General features: G+C 43.4%; 1 protein-coding gene across 2 annotated transcripts in view; it reads right to left on the bottom strand.

Annotated features, from left to right (window-relative positions):
* ATP10A (ATPase phospholipid transporting 10A (putative)) overlaps window positions 1-18,094 on the bottom strand; it is a 191,310-nt gene that overhangs the window by 36,718 nt on the left and 136,498 nt on the right. For both annotated transcript variants that reach the window (XM_049613943.1, XM_049613944.1), the window contains exons 3-6: window positions 16,779-16,864; window positions 2,258-2,364; window positions 1,734-1,865; window positions 546-676 (exon numbers count right to left, since the gene is read on the bottom strand). In XM_049613943.1, the coding sequence (XP_049469900.1) occupies window positions 546-676; window positions 1,734-1,865; window positions 2,258-2,364; window positions 16,779-16,864 (456 nt within the window). The remainder of the gene's footprint in view (window positions 1-545; window positions 677-1,733; window positions 1,866-2,257; window positions 2,365-16,778; window positions 16,865-18,094) is intronic.

The raw sequence follows: 18,094 nt of genomic DNA, 5'->3' as shown, positions 1-18,094 counted from the left end.
AATGCAATGTGATATCCTGAATTGAATCCTGGAACAGATAAAAGCACATTAGTACAAAGACTAGTAGAATATGATGCCTAAGATTTAGTTCATGGCAAAGTACCAAAGTTAGTTTCTTGTTTTAGACAATGCACCATGGTAATATAATATGTTCACATTAGGGGACTCTGGGTAAGGGGACATATGGAAACTCTCTGTACTCTTGTTTGTAACTTGTCTATAACTCTTAAAATTATTCCAAAATAATAATTTTGGGTTTTTAAGAAGTAATTGAATGGAAAAATAAAACACAATGATCAAAAAACCAACCCCCCAAAGCTTAAGAATTTTAGGAATAGCAAAGGAGAAAGTTAACTTGAAAAGCACCCAAAAAGACCCCATAGAAAAATTAGGTGGAAAAGTAAGTAAGATGTAATACATTAGGCAGGTATATTTGTGGTCCTCCCAGATGCAAAATTTATAAGGAAATTATCAGCAGAGTAAGATGACTTTAAATTCTTACCAGATAAATAAAGCAATTATCATATGGTACTTAGTACTGTTACCTGCAGAACTATTATCATTGTCAAAAATGAGTAAACTGCAGCTGTGACTGGGGATAAAGAGCTGCCATCAGACTCAGGGACATCAAATAATGATTTCTTCTCTTGATACCGCCATACCCACAGTCCATGTCCTATAGCAATGTTCAAAAAGAAACATCATACATCTAAATGTTAAAATAAAACATTGCTACTGCAAATGAAAGCAAAACTTCAAGACTTGACACAGGCACATTTGGCCTCATTAGTCTGCCTTGCCATGTAAGACAGCAAAAACACATGACCAGTACTGGTGGCACCAACAAGCAGACTGCTGGGAAGCACTGGTTCTTAGACTCTTCCTCATATCAGGCATTTCCTATTGCTGGTACTGAAAAGCAAATGGTCATAAGGCAGAAACTGGATATGCGCTGGAAGCTATCAATGGGAAATCCCCAAGAAGATTTTCCCAACATGTGCCTCAGAAAACATCAGTCTTGCCATTTGGCCCTGGATGCTTCCCATTACTAACCTTTGCTACATATTCAAAATGCACATGTCATAGACTCCCAGAAGCCAAAGGCAATGCACATATTTCATTAAGTGGGTCACACACCCATCTGATAACAGAAATCCCTTTCATGTCCCATACACCTATGTCTTTTACCACTGAGCTCCACGACCATGTCACACCTGTCTGCTTCATGATGGGGGCAGGGGATGTGGTGAAGACCATTTACCCAGAGGTAAAGGCAGCATGCCAGGTCTGAAGGCCATCGAAGGCTGGAGAGTACCACAGCCTGTGTGCAATCTAACTGCTAACACCTTCTTAGCACCCAAATACTTTTTTTTTCCCTCTTCTCATGGAGTTCTCATTAGTAGCATTTGTGCATCTCCTGATATATTATTCTCAGTTTATCACCAGGTTACTACTGCTTCTTCTACCAGAATCATTACTACTGGTGTGATTAAACCATTCTTCCATCCAAGAAGCTGCAAGTTTGAAAAATAGTATCATTTTATCAAGATCTTTCATCTAGGCATCTCTAACATGACCCATGTTGATACAAATGGCCCTTCAGTCTAAGTGGATGACAAATGTGTGTTTTAACTTTAGAGTTCTGGATCAGAATGAGTCGTCAGTAGCCCACCAGGCTCCCTGGAGGCTGTCCAGCAGTGCCCTCTTATTCATGACCCATGAAGGAGACTTACCGACCGCAGAAAACAGAGACATACAAACGAGGAGGAGGACACACCAGAGCACGTCGCAGTTCATCTGCCTCTCAAGTTGGCTGCGCTTGTAGCGCGGCCCGCTGTTGTTCAGCAGAGCCTTGGTTTCATGTCCTGCAGGGGAGCATGAGGGGCATGGTAAATCAATGCCCAACAGTGAAGTGTGGAGCTCCCTGACTGGTGAACTGAAGTACAGTGCTGCCATCCAATCATACTTACAGGCTAGGCTCAGTCGAAAAAGCAGGGTATAAAATTCATCTTAAATATGTAACCACCATGGAGAAACAATGGAAATAAATAAGCTAAAATGCTGAGAGAACACTTTGGTTAAGATACTAGTAGAAATTTTGCTTCTCTTTTTCTGGTTTTCTAAATTTTTACAATGGATACATGCTGCTTTTATAATCAGGAAAAAAAAGAAAGAACAAGGAGCAACATTCAACAACGTACAGCAGAGGCGGCAAGCCAGCATTGTCACAGACTACCTGTACCACAGCCACGCCTACCTGCATAGATGACCATGCCAACAACAGCTTCCGTGTTTCTGATGGTGCATCCTCGCAATAGCAGGTTTTCTTTATACAGCCCGGCCTTTTTCCCATTGTCATGTATACTGTTGAGGAAAAGGTAGCATGCATCACACGGATGCTTCCAAGCACCTCATGTCCCAAGAAGCACTACCTTGGGGAAGGAAGGCCTAGACGCTGGTCTGGGAAGGGGCACGGGGAACTCCAAGAGTGGGTGGCTTGTCTCAGTGGATCTCTGCAAGAGCCAAGAGGGAGCTGGTGCTCACTAGTAACTGGGCAGGACTCCTAAAATCCTGGAAAATAGGGGTGCTGGGAGGATCTTTTCTTCTAGTACTTAGTCTTGACTCCAGTTCCCAGCATAGGGCACCTAAAACTCTTGTAATTTCCTAAGTGGTAAGAGCATTAGCAGTATCTTTTGTTCTTCTATTTGGTCTCTGACTCCAGTTTTTCCTGGCATAGGATACTAAATCCCTTTTAACTTTCTGGGTGATACCAGTGTCTTTTGTTCTAATGAAGCCAGTCTGGGTGGACTCCTGGATGGGGTTTAGTCACCAGAAAGACCAGGCCATGATTAGAAGCTTAGAGTTTTCAACCTTACCGCCCATTCTCTAGAGTGGACAGGGGCTAGAAATTAAGTTAATCACTGATGATGCCTATGTGATGAACCCTCTGGAACATCCCAATAGTTGGGGTTTGGAGAGCTTCTGGGGTGGCGAACACATGGAGGTGCTGGAAGAGCAGGGTGCTCAGACAGGGCATGGAAGCTCTGCACCCCTTTGCACATACCTTGCTCTATGCATCTCCTCCATTTGGCTGTTCATTTGTATCCTTTATGATATTGTTTTATAATGAACTGGTAGACAGTAAGGAAATTGTCTTCTGAGTTCTGTGACATGCTCTAGCAAATTAACTAAACCTGAGAAGGGGATTGTGGGAATCTCTGCTTTATATAGCACATCAGTCAGAAGGACAAGTAACAACTTGGACTTGTAACTGGCATCTGAAGTGAGGAAGTCTTGTGGGCCTGAGCCCTTAACCTGTGGGAACTGACACTATCTCCAGGTGGTGTCACAGGATTGCTTGATGTGTAGGAAAACCCCACAGGTCAGAATTGGTGTCAGCACTGCAGGCCTATTTTCATCACAAGGATAGACCACAGCTAGAGAGGGCAGACCTGGGAGCAGTGAGGCCTAGTTAGAAGTTGGCCAGGGAAGGCTGCCAGGTGGTCTGCCCACTTCCTGCTCATCATAGAGAACACTGCTCCTCATCAGTACCTTGTGTTGTCACAAATACACAAATCCTTCTTTTTCTTTGAGTTTTTATTTAAATTACAGTTAACAAAGAGTATAATCTTAGTTTCAGGTGTACAATATAGTGATTCAAAAATTCCCTACAATACCAATGCTCATCACAAGTGCACCCCTTAATCCCCATCACCTGTTTGGCCCATCTCCCGAGGCTCCTGCCCTCTGGTGACCATCAGTTTGTTCCTACAGTTATGAGTCTGTTTCTTAGTTTGCCTCTCTTTCTGTTTTCCCCCCATGTTCATTTGTTTTGTTTCTTAAATTCTACACGAGTCAAATCATAAGTTACTTGTCTTTCTCTGACATATTTTATTTATGATAATACTCTCTAGCTCCATCCATGTCACTGCAAATGGCAATATTTCATTATTTTTTTACAGATGAGTAATATTTCATTATATATATACTCTAACTATTCTTTATCCATTAATCAATTGACAGACATGTGGGCTGTTCCCGTAGTGTGGCTATTGTAAGATAATGCTGCTATAAACACTGGGGTGCATACATCCCTTTGGATTAGTATTTTTGTATTCTTTGGGTAAATACTTAGTAGTACAATTGCTGAATTGTAGGATATTTCTGTTTTTAACTTTTTGAGGAACCTCCATACTGTTTTCCACATTGGCTGCACCAGTTTGCATTCCCGCCACTAGTGCAGGAATGTTCCCTTTTCCCCACATCCTCACCAACACTTGTTTCTTATGCTGCTGATTGTAGCCATTCTGACAGGTGTTGAGGTGATATCCCATTGTAGTTTTAATTCGTATTTCTCTGATAATCAGTGATGTTGAGCATCTTTTCATGTGTCTGTTGGCCACCTGTACGTCTTCTTTAGAAAATGGTTTCTTAATGTCTTCTACCCATTTTTTAATTGGATTATTTGTTTTTTGGGTGTTGAGTTTTATAAGTTCTTATGTACTTTGGACACTAACCCTTTATCAGATATGTCATTTTCAAATATCTTCTCCCATTCCATAGGCTGCCTTTTAGTTTTGTTGACTGTTTCCTTTGCTGTGCAGAAGATTTTTATCTTTATGAGGTCCCAATAGTTTATTTTTGCTTTCTTCCCCTTGCCTCAGAAGACATATCTAGTAAGAAGTTTCTACAGTTGATGTCAAGAAGGTTAGTGCCTGTATTCTCCACTAGGATTTTAATGTCTTCCTGTCTCACATTTAGGTCTTGCATCTATTTTGAATTTACTTTTTGTGTATGGTGTAAGAAAGTGGTCCAGTTTCATTCTTCTGCATTTTGCTGTTTAGTTTTCCCAACACCATTAGTTGAAGACACTGTCTTCATTGGATTCCATTCCACTGTCTTCACTGTATTCCATTGGATATTATTTCCTGCTTTGTCAAAGATTAATTGACCATACAGTTACAGATTCATTTCTGGGTTTTGTATTCTGTTCCATTGATCTATGTGTCTGCTTTTGTGCCAGAGCCATACTGTCTTGATCACTATAGCTTTGTCATATAACTTGGAAGTCCAGAATGGTGATGCCTCCAGCTTTACTTTTCTTTTTCAAGATTTCTTTGGCTATTTGGAATCTTTTGTGGTTCCATAAAAATGTTAGGATTGATTGTTCTAGCTCTGCAAAAAATGTTGTTGGTATTTTGATAGGGATTGCATTAAACGTGTAGATTGCTTTGGGTAGTATAGACATTTTAACAATATTTCTTCTTCCAGTCCATGAGTATGGAATATCTTTCCATTTCTTTGTGTCATTGTCACTTTTTTTTTAAGTTTTATTTATTTTGAGAGAGAGAGAGAGTGAGCATGAGCAGGGGAGGGGCACAGAGAAGGAGAGAGAGAATCCCAAGCACTGACAGTGCAGAGCCTGATGCAGGCCTCAAACTCATAAACCGTGAGATCATGACCTGAGCCAAAACCAGGAGTCAGACGCTTAAGTGACTGAGCCACCCAGGTGCCCCAATTTGTTTTTTTAATGTTTATTTATTTATTTACTTATTTATTTTGAGAGAGAGGGTGGGGGGAGGGAGAGGGAGAGAACATGTGAGAGCACAAGCAGGGGAGGGGCAGAAAGCAGGAGAGAGAATACCAAGAAGACTCCACATTGTCAGCACAGAGCCCAAAGCAGGGCTTGATCCCAAGAACCATGAAATTATCCTGATCTAAAATCAAGAGTCAGACACTTAACCAACTGAACCACCCATGCACTCCTTCAATTTCTTTCACAAGTGTTTTATAATTTTTAGTGTATAGGTCTTTCACCTCTTTCGTTAGGTTTATCCCTAAGTATCTTATTGTTTTTGGTGTAATTGTAAATGGGATGGATTCCTTAATTTCTCTTTCTGTTGCTTCATTATTGGTGTATAGAAATGTGACAAATTTAGAAAAGGGAATGGTATTGGTTTCAGCAACATTTTCTATATCCTTTTTTTCTTATAAAAAGTAATACAGTTATTAAAAACATTAATATATTAAATTTTAAATGTGGTACATTCCATTTTATGGGTTTCCCTGTTGTTTTGATTCAGAGAGACAGTCTAAGTATAAGCCACTGGTTTTCAAACTTATCCTCTTGATCCACTACGGATGGCCTCTCGTCATCCATGCAGCCAGAGCACCCCATGCTAGGATCACAGTGGGACAGATATGGTCCTGGAGTCTGAAGAACAAGGGGAGGCCTTGGAGGCTTCTGAAACTAGAGTAGGGGTCCAGCCTACACCAGGCAGTGCCTCCAAAGGGGACTTCAGAAAAGCTACCTTCTCGCATCATCAGTAGACAGCCTCCCCCTCCCACACATGGATAGCCCAAACTCCTCTGTGGTTCTTGAAGCTCACCAAGTACACCTGAAGGTGTTTTCCCTCACACCAATTCTTAGCACAGTGCCACTGACATGAGAATAGAGTTGGTACGAGGAGGTACGAGGTCAGAGGAAGAATACAAGGTTTCTGGGGAAACCATACTTCCTACCACATCTAGACCTTGGTCACTGGAATGATAGGCCAGGGCTGCCATTCAATCTGAGACACAACCCATGTTCTTCTCAACAAGGAAATGAATATATTTTCTGGTGAAAAAGACAGGCTAAATCATAAAGACAAGGCCAAAATGCATGCTAGGGGGATGCATTTTCCACAAGCCTGTTACTTAATTGATACAGCATCAGTGTTTCTGCAGAAGGTATGCAAAGGAACACAGTGGGGTATTCAAACAACAGTGTGTCTATGCCCCCATTTGGCAGTTCCAGGACAGAATGAGGTTTTGCTTTAAAAAAGATTCAAGACTGAAAACCTCACTGTTGGATAATGCATCAAGACCTCAGTATACATAAGATGGTACATATAAAACACCATTCCCACCTCTGGAATGAAAGATACCTATGGCCACAGTTCTTTTGGTAACAGCTGGAGATGGACACGGTTTCTGAGGGAGAGTAGTAAAAAACAGTTTCAATCAAAGTTTCCATCATGCTTACACAAAATAAGAGACACACTCAATAAAAACAAGAAAAAACATTTTATATTAAGCCTTCTTTGATATGACACACTTTTTAGCAGCACTGCACTTTCTTTTTTTGCTTAATTTTTTTAATGTTTACTTATTTTGGAAGAGAGCACAGGTTCACATGCAAGTAGAGGAGGACAGAGAGAGAAAGGGAATGTGAGCAGGGGAGGGAGAGAGACAGGGTGGGAAAGAGCATATCAAGCAGAATCTCAAGAATCTCAAACCCCAATGAGGGGCTCAATCTCACAAACCATGAGGTCATGACCTGAGCTGATATCAAGAGTCAGCCACTCAACCGACTGAGCCACCCAGGTGCCCCAGCAATACTGTGCTTTCTTATCAGACCAAGCCAGAACAGAACTCGTTACCAGCAGGTGCACAGGCCTGTGAAGATTACAGCCACAAGGACAGGCAGTGCACAGACATGAATGGCCTTTCTTGAGTGAACGGGCGTTGCATTAGAAGCGGGAGGAAGGCAGGCCAAACTCCAGAAGGATAGCTGAAGAACAAGGGGAAGGAAGACTATATCCCTGTCTCGGTCTTTTGAGAGGAAAAATACTCTCCAAAGGCAAAACAGGCCCAAGGCCAAGCAGCTATGAGGCCTGATTCCAGGAAGACACACCCCATAATGTCGTCCTCAATACCCACTTCTTTGGTATGGGTTGATGTAAGCTCCCTACCCTGTAATTCATTTGTTGAAGCCCTAACCCCCAGTACCATAGAATGTGACCACATTTGGACACAGAGTCTTTAAAAAGGTAATTAAGTTCAAAAAAGATCATACGGATGGGCTCTAACCCCATGACTGGTGTCCTTATAAAGAGAAATTTGGACACAGAGATAGACAAGCATAGAGGTTAAAACCACATGAAGACAGGGAGAAGACAGCCTTCTGCAAGCCAATGAGAAAGGCTTCAGGAGAAACCAATCCTACTGATACTCTGCTCTCAGGTTTCCAGCCTTCAGAAATGTGAGATAATAAATTTCTGTTGTTGGGGTGCCTGGGTGGCTCAGGTCATGATCTCAGGGTCCTAAGGTTGAGCGCCATGTTCGGCTTAATGCTGGACATGGTACCTGCTTAAAATTTTCTCTCCCTCTCCCTCTGCCCCTCCCCTTGCTTGCGCATGCTTGCTTGCTCTAAAAACAAACAAACAAATTTACTTCTATTGTTTAAGCTGCCTGGTCTATGGTGACCCTGAGCACACTGACACATCCTTTAACATTTCATCTGAGCCTCTGAGGAAAGCTTTTCTGGTTCAAGTCTCCCGGCATCCTGACTCATCAAACCAATCTCTTCTAAATCAAAACTGCCCCAAAGTACAATGTGATGATGAGATAGCTGTTTGGTGAGAATGTCCTGTGCACTGGGAAGCACCACATGCAGGCTCCTTGGGAAATGGCAGAGTTTAGCTAATTAACAACCTGCCTGGCTGCTCTTTCTCAGGAATTGTAATGTCTCCCTGCCAGCACTGGCTGTTAGTAATGGGTCTTGCACGTCAGTCCTCGTTCCTCCCAGCATGTGAAGGTGCTAACAGGACCAGCAACAAATAGCAATCCATTGGTTCAAACACAGAGGTGCAAAGTATACTTGCTGCTGGTGTACCTGTCCAGGGTCACAGGCAGTAGCATGAGAGTTCAGGAACCTTGGACAGCAGCCTGCAGCTCTCTCCCTTCCTCCCTAGGTCACATCACCTCCAGCACTTGGGCCCTCCTGTCTGCTCCATCCCAGATAGTGGTCCACCTTCACCCTGGTCACCATGACCAGCATCCTTGGGTGTCCTTCTTGCCCCCTCCTCCCTCATTTTTACACCCACTCAAACACCAAACCTTAATTTTTCTCTCCTCACTGGATATTTCTTGAATCCACCTCCTTCTTGCTCCCTCTGTACCTCACTACCCTAATTTAGGCTTCCACATTTCTGTGCTTAGAGCCTGCAACACACCCCTTGCTGGCCAGCATGCCACCAGCCTTGGTCCCTCTTATCCATTTCTCACACAGTCACCAAAGCAACCTTTCAGTGTGTGCATCTGAACACTGCATTCTCCTGGGCATATCCCGTGTGAGCTCCTTACTTCCTCATGCTTGATACACATGGCCAGCTGGCTCTGCAACACCTTTAGGGGTCCTTCCCATGCAGGCTTAAGGCTCCAGCCACCTCACATTGCACATCCTTCTACCCACACTGCCTCTCATCCCAAGGGAACCCATTAGCCTGGACAAGTCTGGCCTGTTATCCTGGGCTCACATTTTATAGCCTTCAGGAAGATTATCTGGGTTAAGCTCCCCAGGACCTATAGACAGGAAACTGTGTGGTATTCTTTGATGCCTCCTTCTTTGTGTCCACTTCTAAATGTGAGCTCCTCAAATTTTATTCTGTTCTGCAACCCAGATGCCTACCTCAGTGCCTGGCAAATGCAAAGGCTGCCTTGTCCCTGGCCTCAGGTTGCATCCATCCAATGGTGATGTCAAAAGGGCAGGGGAGTGAACACAGGCAAGGGAGGATGGAGAGGTTATTCCCTGGCACCTTTTGGGGAGAGAGCATTGGGCCGGGTATGTCCCTAGACCAGGGCTGTGTGACTCCCCAGGTAACTTCTTGACTTGAGTCCCAGGTGGCCACTCCTTCCCTGGAACCACTGGACTCACAGGGGTGACACTTCAGCTGCTACTAACTCTTGTAGCCTTACTCACTCCTGCTTCAAAGGATCTCCACTTATGTGAATTATCTACGTGTAGGAATAACTCAATTGTGTGTTTTATGCCAATGTTAGATTTTCTTGATATGTAAATATGTCAATTAAAAGTTATCAAGGTAAAATGAAAACTTTCCAGTTTTAATGAGTTCAGTTGGTGCAGTTATAGTTCATCTTAATGCCTGATTATTGGTAATGAGAACATCTTGGACATAAACCCACACAAAGCTCCATCCAGACACTGGGCAGGAGGGGCGAGGAACCATGAGGGCTCTCCTGTTAGTAATGGTCCTGATGATGAAGGACCCAAAGGCAAGCTGAGGGCATACACAAGCTAGCAACTATCCCCGCCCCCACTCCCATGGGATAGGTGTGACATTCCTCAGGCACTTCTAGCTGCCCAAGAACAAAGGAAAGGGAAAAAACAATGGTTAACTGAAGGAGATCACAATCATGCAGGACAGGAATCTCCCATCAGTTTACAAATGTCTTAGTAAATTACAAGAAAAAGGCAATCTTGGGAATCTCAGTCAGTCAAGCTCTGACTTTGGCTCGGGTCATGATCTTGTGGTGGTTCATGGGTTTGAGCCCCACATCAGGCTCTATACTCAGAGCCTGGCGTCTGCTTCGGATTCTGTGTCTCCCTCTCTCTCTGCCCCCACCCCCCCAAAAACTAAACATTTAAAAAACTGAAAAAAAAAAAGAAAAGTGAAGAAAAGAAAAAGGCAAATTTATCAATAACCTAATCTCTAGAAGCCTATAGATTCAGTTTCCTGGAGCCCCAGCATCACCCTCCCCTCCATAATGATGTTGGGGAACAAAGGCAAAAAAGAAATGGTACATAGAATTAAATTTCCATGAGGCTCCTGGGTGGCTCAGTCTGTTAAGCCTCCGACTTCAGCCCAGGTCATGATCTCAAGGATTGTGAGTTTGAGTCCTGTGTTGGGCTCTGTGCTGTCAGCTCAGAGCCTGGAGCCTGTGTCTCCCTCTCTTTCTGCCCCTCCCTCACTTGCTCTCTCTCTCTCTCTCTCTCTCTCAAAAATAAATAAACATTAAAAAAAATTACACAAAAAAATTTCCTTATAATGTGCAGCCCATTGACAAATACTTGAGGCAGGCAGAGTATAACATATTTCCAGGAACTCCCTACTGTCTTAATGCTAATACTTTACTAGAGGGAAAAACAACCTTAGCTTGACAACAGCTGGGCCTCTGGTATCTTTGGGGTCCTCTTTAATATATGGAAGTCTTTTTGGAGGCTTCTCTTTTGCCTTTACTTCCTCTAACTCCATAGCATATAACCAGTCATTCTTCACAACCCCAGTGCAGCTCTTTCTGCCCATGGGTCCTGTCTCCATGCTTTAATAAAATCACCTTTTTATACCAAAGATGTCTTAAGAATTCTTTCTTGGCCTTCAGCTCTGGATCCCCACCACTCCAAAACCACATCACTGATGTCTCCTATAGGGTGACAGTGGTAGTGGAGTGTGTCATCTACAAGGTGGGGATTCTACCCCAACAAGCACGCTCAGGCTCGCAATGGCAAGTTCCCAGCCCTATATGGTCAAATAAGGCTCTGCACCATATAGGGAGGGAGCTCAGAGCTCACTCTGTGGAGGACTCTGGGATAAGAAATAGAACCTGGCTTTTTACAACCTGAAATGGAATTTTAGGCCAGACTAAACCAACCAACCTCTCTGCTTTATTCCTAAGGGTAAGTGAAAATATTTGATTGACTAGTGGCCTCAGAAGTCACCCACCATATGCCATGAAGTTGGCTGAGCACATCTGAGCAGGGTGCCCAGAGCTGCTGGGGCATAGGGCCTCTGAGCTGGTTCCCATTCCCATGGGCCTCTCTGAGCTGCAATGCCTCGGGGCAGGAAGAGGGCAGCCCAAGGGGTAGAGAACAATCAGGATTTGGTTAGTGCTTACAGGAAGGTCTTAAACAGTGAGCATTAAAGTACACTGGAATAATGAAGCTCCTAACACTTTTTTTTTAACAGCTTGAGACACATTTCACATACCATAAAATTCACTCATTTAAAGTGTATGTGGTTGAGTGTTTTGTTTTTTGTATATTCAGAGTTGTACAGCTATCACTATCAGCTAATTTTAAAACATTTCCATCATCCTAAAAAGAAACCCCAGATCTATTGGCAGTCACTCTCCATGCCCCTTCCACTCCCAAATCATGGCAACCATTAATGCACTTTCTGTATCTACATGATGTGGGAAACAAACGCAAAAAGAAAATATAGATAATATTAAATTTCCTTATAACCTGTAGCCCAATGACAAATATTTGAGGCAGGTAGAGGATGACATTTCTCCAGGAACTCCCAAATGTCTTAATGTTAATACTGTGCTAGAGGGAAAAACAACCTTAGCTAAACAACAGCTAGGCCTCCAGGATCCTCAGTCTTCTTTAGCATATGAAAATCTTTTTGGAAACTTCCCCTGTCTTTATCTCCCCCAACTCCCAAATATATAATCAATTGCTCTTCACAACTCCAGCAAAGCTCTTTCTGCCCAAGGGTCCTATCCTCATGCTTTAATAAAACCACCTTTTTGCACTGAAGACATCTCAAAAATTCTTTCTTGGCAGTCGGCTCCAAACCCCAACACTTTCCACATCATAAACACATTCCTATTGGAGGCATTTCATACCAGCAGAATCAGACACCAAGGCTAACACCTCTCTTATGAAGTGTTCTAATTCACCTCATGCTTCACCCAGATTCTTTCTCTCCATTGTCATGTCAGCCATTGTTATCTCCAGCATTAGGAGGAAGCCACGTTCTGAAATGTGGAATAACTTGCTCAGTCAGTAGGCAAAGCTGGAATTCAAACTTGGTTCTTCTTGCTGTAAATCCAAGCTTAGGTCTCCAAGTGCAAATAGCTACAGTTTTAGTTCAGATTGGATGGTCCAAATATGAGTGAAACCTGCTGGTATAAATGGTGGCTAGGCTTGGCCTGATCTCACGGCCGGAGTGAGGCTACAGGGCAGCAGCTGAGTCAAGACTGAAGGAAGGTCACCCTCAGCAGATAATGAAAGCTAGCAAACCAGCAGACTAAGGAACTGGCTGCTGATCGGCTCCATGGGCCTAAACCGCAGATCTACCACCCAAGCTAGTCCCACCCCTGAGCATAAGGACCAATATGGGAACTGAGGTCTCCCTTTTCTCTGCCCCAAACAGGACACAGTGGTGTGAACAGGCCTCTTCCCTGATGCTCACCTTACCTGTCCTCCTCTCCCCTCACTCTTCCTGAAGCACTTCAGCCTGACTGTGGCAGGGCTGCTCATGCTATTTGCACCACAGTCACCAGAGGAAAAAAACTTTTAACTCAGGGTCATCTGTGCCCTACGTCCAGAGGGTGTTGGTCTGCTGAGAGAGAGGCTAGCCACACCCTGACCTTTCTGTAGCCAATCCAAAATGCTTGCCTTGGTGGAAATAGCAAATCATAATTAAACAGCAGTCTAGTATGCAGAGGCCTGAATGTGCAGCACCTAGACTACTGGGATTTGTGTCCAGACTCAGAGGCGAGCCTCAGTGCAGGACAATTTGTTGGAAAAAGTAAGGAGAAAGCATGGCAAAACTAGACAGCAGAGCAGGGAAAGATTCATGCAGCAGGGAGCTGCCCTTCTTGCGTTACTTTCTCAGGAGATGTGCCAGCAAGGGCCCTTGTATTAGGAATATTTGCTGTAGGCATCAGCCAGAGAAGCCGAGTAAGCCTGGCTGGCCGTGGGGCAGAATGATGTCCACCTAAGTGGCCATCTTCTAAAGAAAGAAGTGTTTGGGGGTGCCGAGTCAGCTAAGGGCAGGGTGTGGAGGCCATGCAGTGCTGGAGGTGAGTTAGGAACTGCGTGATGTTACCCCTCATTGATCACCAACTCCCCACTTGAAAGTTACCATGCCCCCATGTAGATCTCCACCAGCCTGGCTTTTTGTTATCTTCTCTTTTCCTACTAAGAGTCCATCCCTTTTCTTTGAAGCTTTCAGCTCTAGCCCTGTTCTTGCTTTTTAAGCCACATTTCTAGAAAGAGTGGTGGAAAAATATAATTCCTCTTCTACCTCCTGCAATCTGGACTCTGCCCCTCTGGGCCTATACTCCAATGGTGTAGCCCTCCCATTTCTTAGGCTGCCTGTGGAGTCTAGCATGCAGATTTTCTCCTGAGTGTCCCTGCTATGCCTCCACCATTGTACCATCCTTGGAACTACATCCCTATCACACCCAAGGACACCTGCTCCTACCTATGGGGTTATTCTGTATTTATTCCTTTCCTTTTTTCCCTAGCCTTCTGTCCATGTTCCTGGGCCTCTTCTCTGAGTTCATACATGACTTGTAGGTAGAAGGTCTTCAAACCTGACCTTTAGCTCCTACTCCCCTGAAGTCCTGGCCCACTTTTTTTTTCTATCAAAAAATGTCACTGCACCTTATGCACTTGCCGGCCCCTCAAACTCAGGAAATCTCAAAACCCCATTTTCCTTTCTTCTATGGCTTCTCCTAATAAACACACTGAAGACAAATCTCCCTCCCCTGGACACATTTGTGTTTTTGCCTAAATCTCTCTTCTGACTCTTTTATCTCCCTGCTCTAAAGTGTCATCTATAACGGTAATATTAACAACAGCAGCAACAACCACAATAGTTGCAAGTATTTATTAAGCACACTTCTGAAAGATTTGTGTGTATTAGATTGACTAAAACTTTGCACCAAGGACTTGAGGGGATTCCTGTGATCTTCCCCATTATATGACAAATAAAGTTAAGTAGATTGCCCAAGGTTATCTAGCTAGAAAGTGTGGGCTCCAGAGCCTGCCGGCATCAACACTAAGCTGGACTTGTTTAATAGCCCTATGACAGGAGTGAGTGCCTGGGTGGTTCAGCCGGTTAAGTGTCTGACTCTTGGTTTCAGCTCAGGTAGTGATCTTGTAGTTCATGGGATCTAGGCCCATGGTGGGCTCTGCGTTGACAGTGCAGAGCCTGCTTGGGATTCTATCTCTTTCTCTCTGTCCCTTCCCCACTCATGCTGTCTCTCAAAATAAAAGTGGTTTTTTCGTTTGTTTGTTTGTTTTTTAAGCCCTACGACAAAGGTAGTTCCTGGAGGGCAAGACTAAGAGCTGCGGACCTAGGGTTGAATCCATTTCAGTGTTAATCCAACTCAAGCGCAGGCAACAAGTGTGAACAGTCATGAGAGCACAGGAGCACTGCATCTTTCAGGGGTGTTGGAGGAATCCCACAGAAGAGAAGACAGACTACAAGATGGTCTTTGGTGAAGGATGCCTACTCTTCTTCCTTGGTAGAGTTGGCTCCCCAAAATTACCCATGAACAAGAAGATACATAGAATAGTCTCCCTAGAGGATGTCCTAACACCCTTCAAAATGGTTATTTTAGGGTCTTTGGAAACCCAGCATCTGCTCCATTCAGCTGATGTGGTCGTGGAAATTCACAGTAGTGCTAAGAATAGTGCCATATATGAAGTCCTGGGGACAACGGGTTAAAGGGCCTCTGGCCACAGAGGCTGGAAAAATCCATGGCAGACCAGTTATATGTGAGTAGTTGAGTATTCTCCCCCTAACTTTTACATACTGCATTTTAACATTTTTCTTAACTTTTATCCTCTTTTAGTTGGTTCCTTTAAGGGACGATCTAACATTTTCCAAGTTCTGATCTTCAGGCATGGATCAGCAATCTCAGTGGGTGACTAGGCCATCTCTTGGCAGCACACACATTTCATTCAGCCTTTACTACTTAACACTTTTCATTCATTGATCACCTTGCAACATGACAGAAAGTCTCCTGAGTAGTGGGCAGAGGCAACAATGCTGGATGTGCCAGTGAACACAAAGATTCAAATATACACTGAAAGGTCATGGAAAGGAAGCTCACTTCCATAAAAGAGAGCACCCTGCCTCACCCCCACATGTTTGTGGGGGGCCACTCTGTGCCTGGACCACCAAGCAGTGGGCCGACTGGTCACCTCACATCTCAAGCAGGAAAACTGGCAGAGAAAAGGCCCCAAGTTCGTCACACAAGAGGTCTAAGCCTAAGAGTGCAGACTAAGGTCCAAAAGGTCAAACATGAAGTCCTCAGGATCTTGCCCACACATCTCATTTATTCTCTGTGAGGCTGCCCCCACCTGCTCTGGCACCCAACTCAGCAACTCCATGCTGACACTCCCTTTTCTCTCCCATTTTATTTTTCCCCAAGCCAACCAACTACACACACACACACACACACACACACACACACACACACAAAATTATTATTATTAAAGTTTCCAAATGAACACGAAAGTAGAGAGACTAGCATATACTTCCCATGTACCCATAGCTCAACTTCAGCAAGCACCCAACACATTTATCCACCTTTTTGCCTTTCCCTTTTGGAGCAAGGGATAGAACTATTTGACACAGTATATACTATACGTATTTTTTTGTTTATGGTCTTTTCCCCTAACTAGAATGAAATAAACATGAAGGCAGTTCACAGCATTCCTCTCAGAGTCTTCAACAGGGTCTATCACGCAGCAGATGCTCAAAAAATACTTGGATCAATGACTGAGTACCTAAGTGAATGAATGAATGAGCTTCTACCCAGGCTCCTCTTGTGTGGCCCCTGTGCTTCCATTTAATGGGGCCATGTGTAGTCAACCATACTTCCCTTGTTCCCCTCACCTTTCCAGGGCCAACTAGAGGAAGGAAAAGCAGAAACTACTCATCACAGGCAATGTGGCTAAGTTTCTACTGCTGACAAGATCTTGTAAACAAGTCCCGTAAGCAACCAAAGAGGCTCAAGTATGGGCAACATTCCCAAAAGACTACAAAGGTGGTAAAGAATCTTAAATGCATATTCTAGAACTGTATGCATATACAGATACACATACACACACACACACACACACACACACACACACACATACACACGTGTGTGTGTGTGTGTGTGTGTGTGTGTGTGTGTGTGTGTGTATGTATGTGTATATGTTTGTCAAACAGAAGAAAAAGCTCAGGCATATATACAATACTCACATGCAACCACGAAACCTAGTCAGGTCGTTGTTTGGCTTCTCACACTCGATTACACTGGTGAACGTCAAAGGATTGAATTCGGAGACCTAAAATAACAGCATGCATATATTAGAGAAATGGCTTTGACCATTCCATTCTAAAAGGCACTTGCTCTTCTGTATAACATCTATGTAGGGCAGGGAAATTTCATGGAAGGAGTCTGCCCAGTAACCTCTTCAGAATGCCAATACACACACAGCACTTAGCTCATGTTTTCTCATTTTTATACTGAATGATAACCAATCATTGTAGAACTAACAGCAATTAGTAGAACAGTACTGGTAAGTGAGCTGAAAGGATTACTGCTCTAATGAAAATAAGAGAACATGAGAAAACAGCAAAGGAAGCCACTAATGATTGAAAGGGATGAATGAGTTTTTTGAAACAGACCAGCACCTTTCAACTTCCAATATAGATTTAGAGAAGCAAATTCCATCTGGAAAATAGGAACTTATAATAAAAGGAGAGTTCCTCAATGTGCACTAAAAATTTTGCACAAATACTTAATGAAAAACATCTAAATAACCAATATGTGGGGCGCCTGGGTGGCTCAGTTGGTTGGGTGTCAGACTTCGGCTCAGGTCATGATGTCACAGTTCATGAGTTCGAGACCCACGTTCAGCTCTGTGCTGACAGTTCTGAGCCTGGAGCCTGCTTTGGATTCCGTGTCTCCCTCTTTCTCTGCCCCTCCCCCACTTGTGCTCTGTCTCTGTCTCTCTCAAAAATAAACATTAAAAAAATTAAATAACCTATGTGTAAACCCACAATTTCTTTATTATTCCACTTGATGAAAAAACGATAGCTCATCATAAAGTCTCTCATTGGTAGTTTTGCCACTGATAGATGCAGCAGTGCCATAAACCATACAAACAAATGAGGAGAGGAATGTGGGAAGGAAATGGGGAGAAAGGAGGGAAATGCAGGGAATAAGTCTTTTGGATAAGTGACGATAGTTAATGGATTTTTTAAAAATCAGCTCATTGCTCAGGCTTGTCATTCTCTTTTCTCTACGAAGTGTCACAACATGGTAAAAAAAAAATTAACTCTTTGCTCACACAAGTAAATCATCACACAAAAAGTGCAAGTGGTTAAAAATCACAGCAATCACAAATACTGTTAACACCACCCCATGTGATTATTACTCTACCACAACAACATAGTTTCCGACACAGAATACAGCCATAACAGTAATTACTCAAACATCAGTTCTTACTGTTTTCCAGTGCATCGTGTACATTAAACAGAGAATTCACTAGATAACAGTAGCTTAATTCAAT

Source organism: Panthera uncia (genome assembly GCF_023721935.1).
Source record: "Panthera uncia isolate 11264 chromosome B3 unlocalized genomic scaffold, Puncia_PCG_1.0 HiC_scaffold_1, whole genome shotgun sequence".
NCBI classification, from domain to species: Eukaryota; Metazoa; Chordata; class Mammalia; order Carnivora; family Felidae; genus Panthera; species Panthera uncia.
Note: the sequence above shows the minus strand (reverse complement) of the source record. Positions and strands in the feature narration are given on the sequence as shown.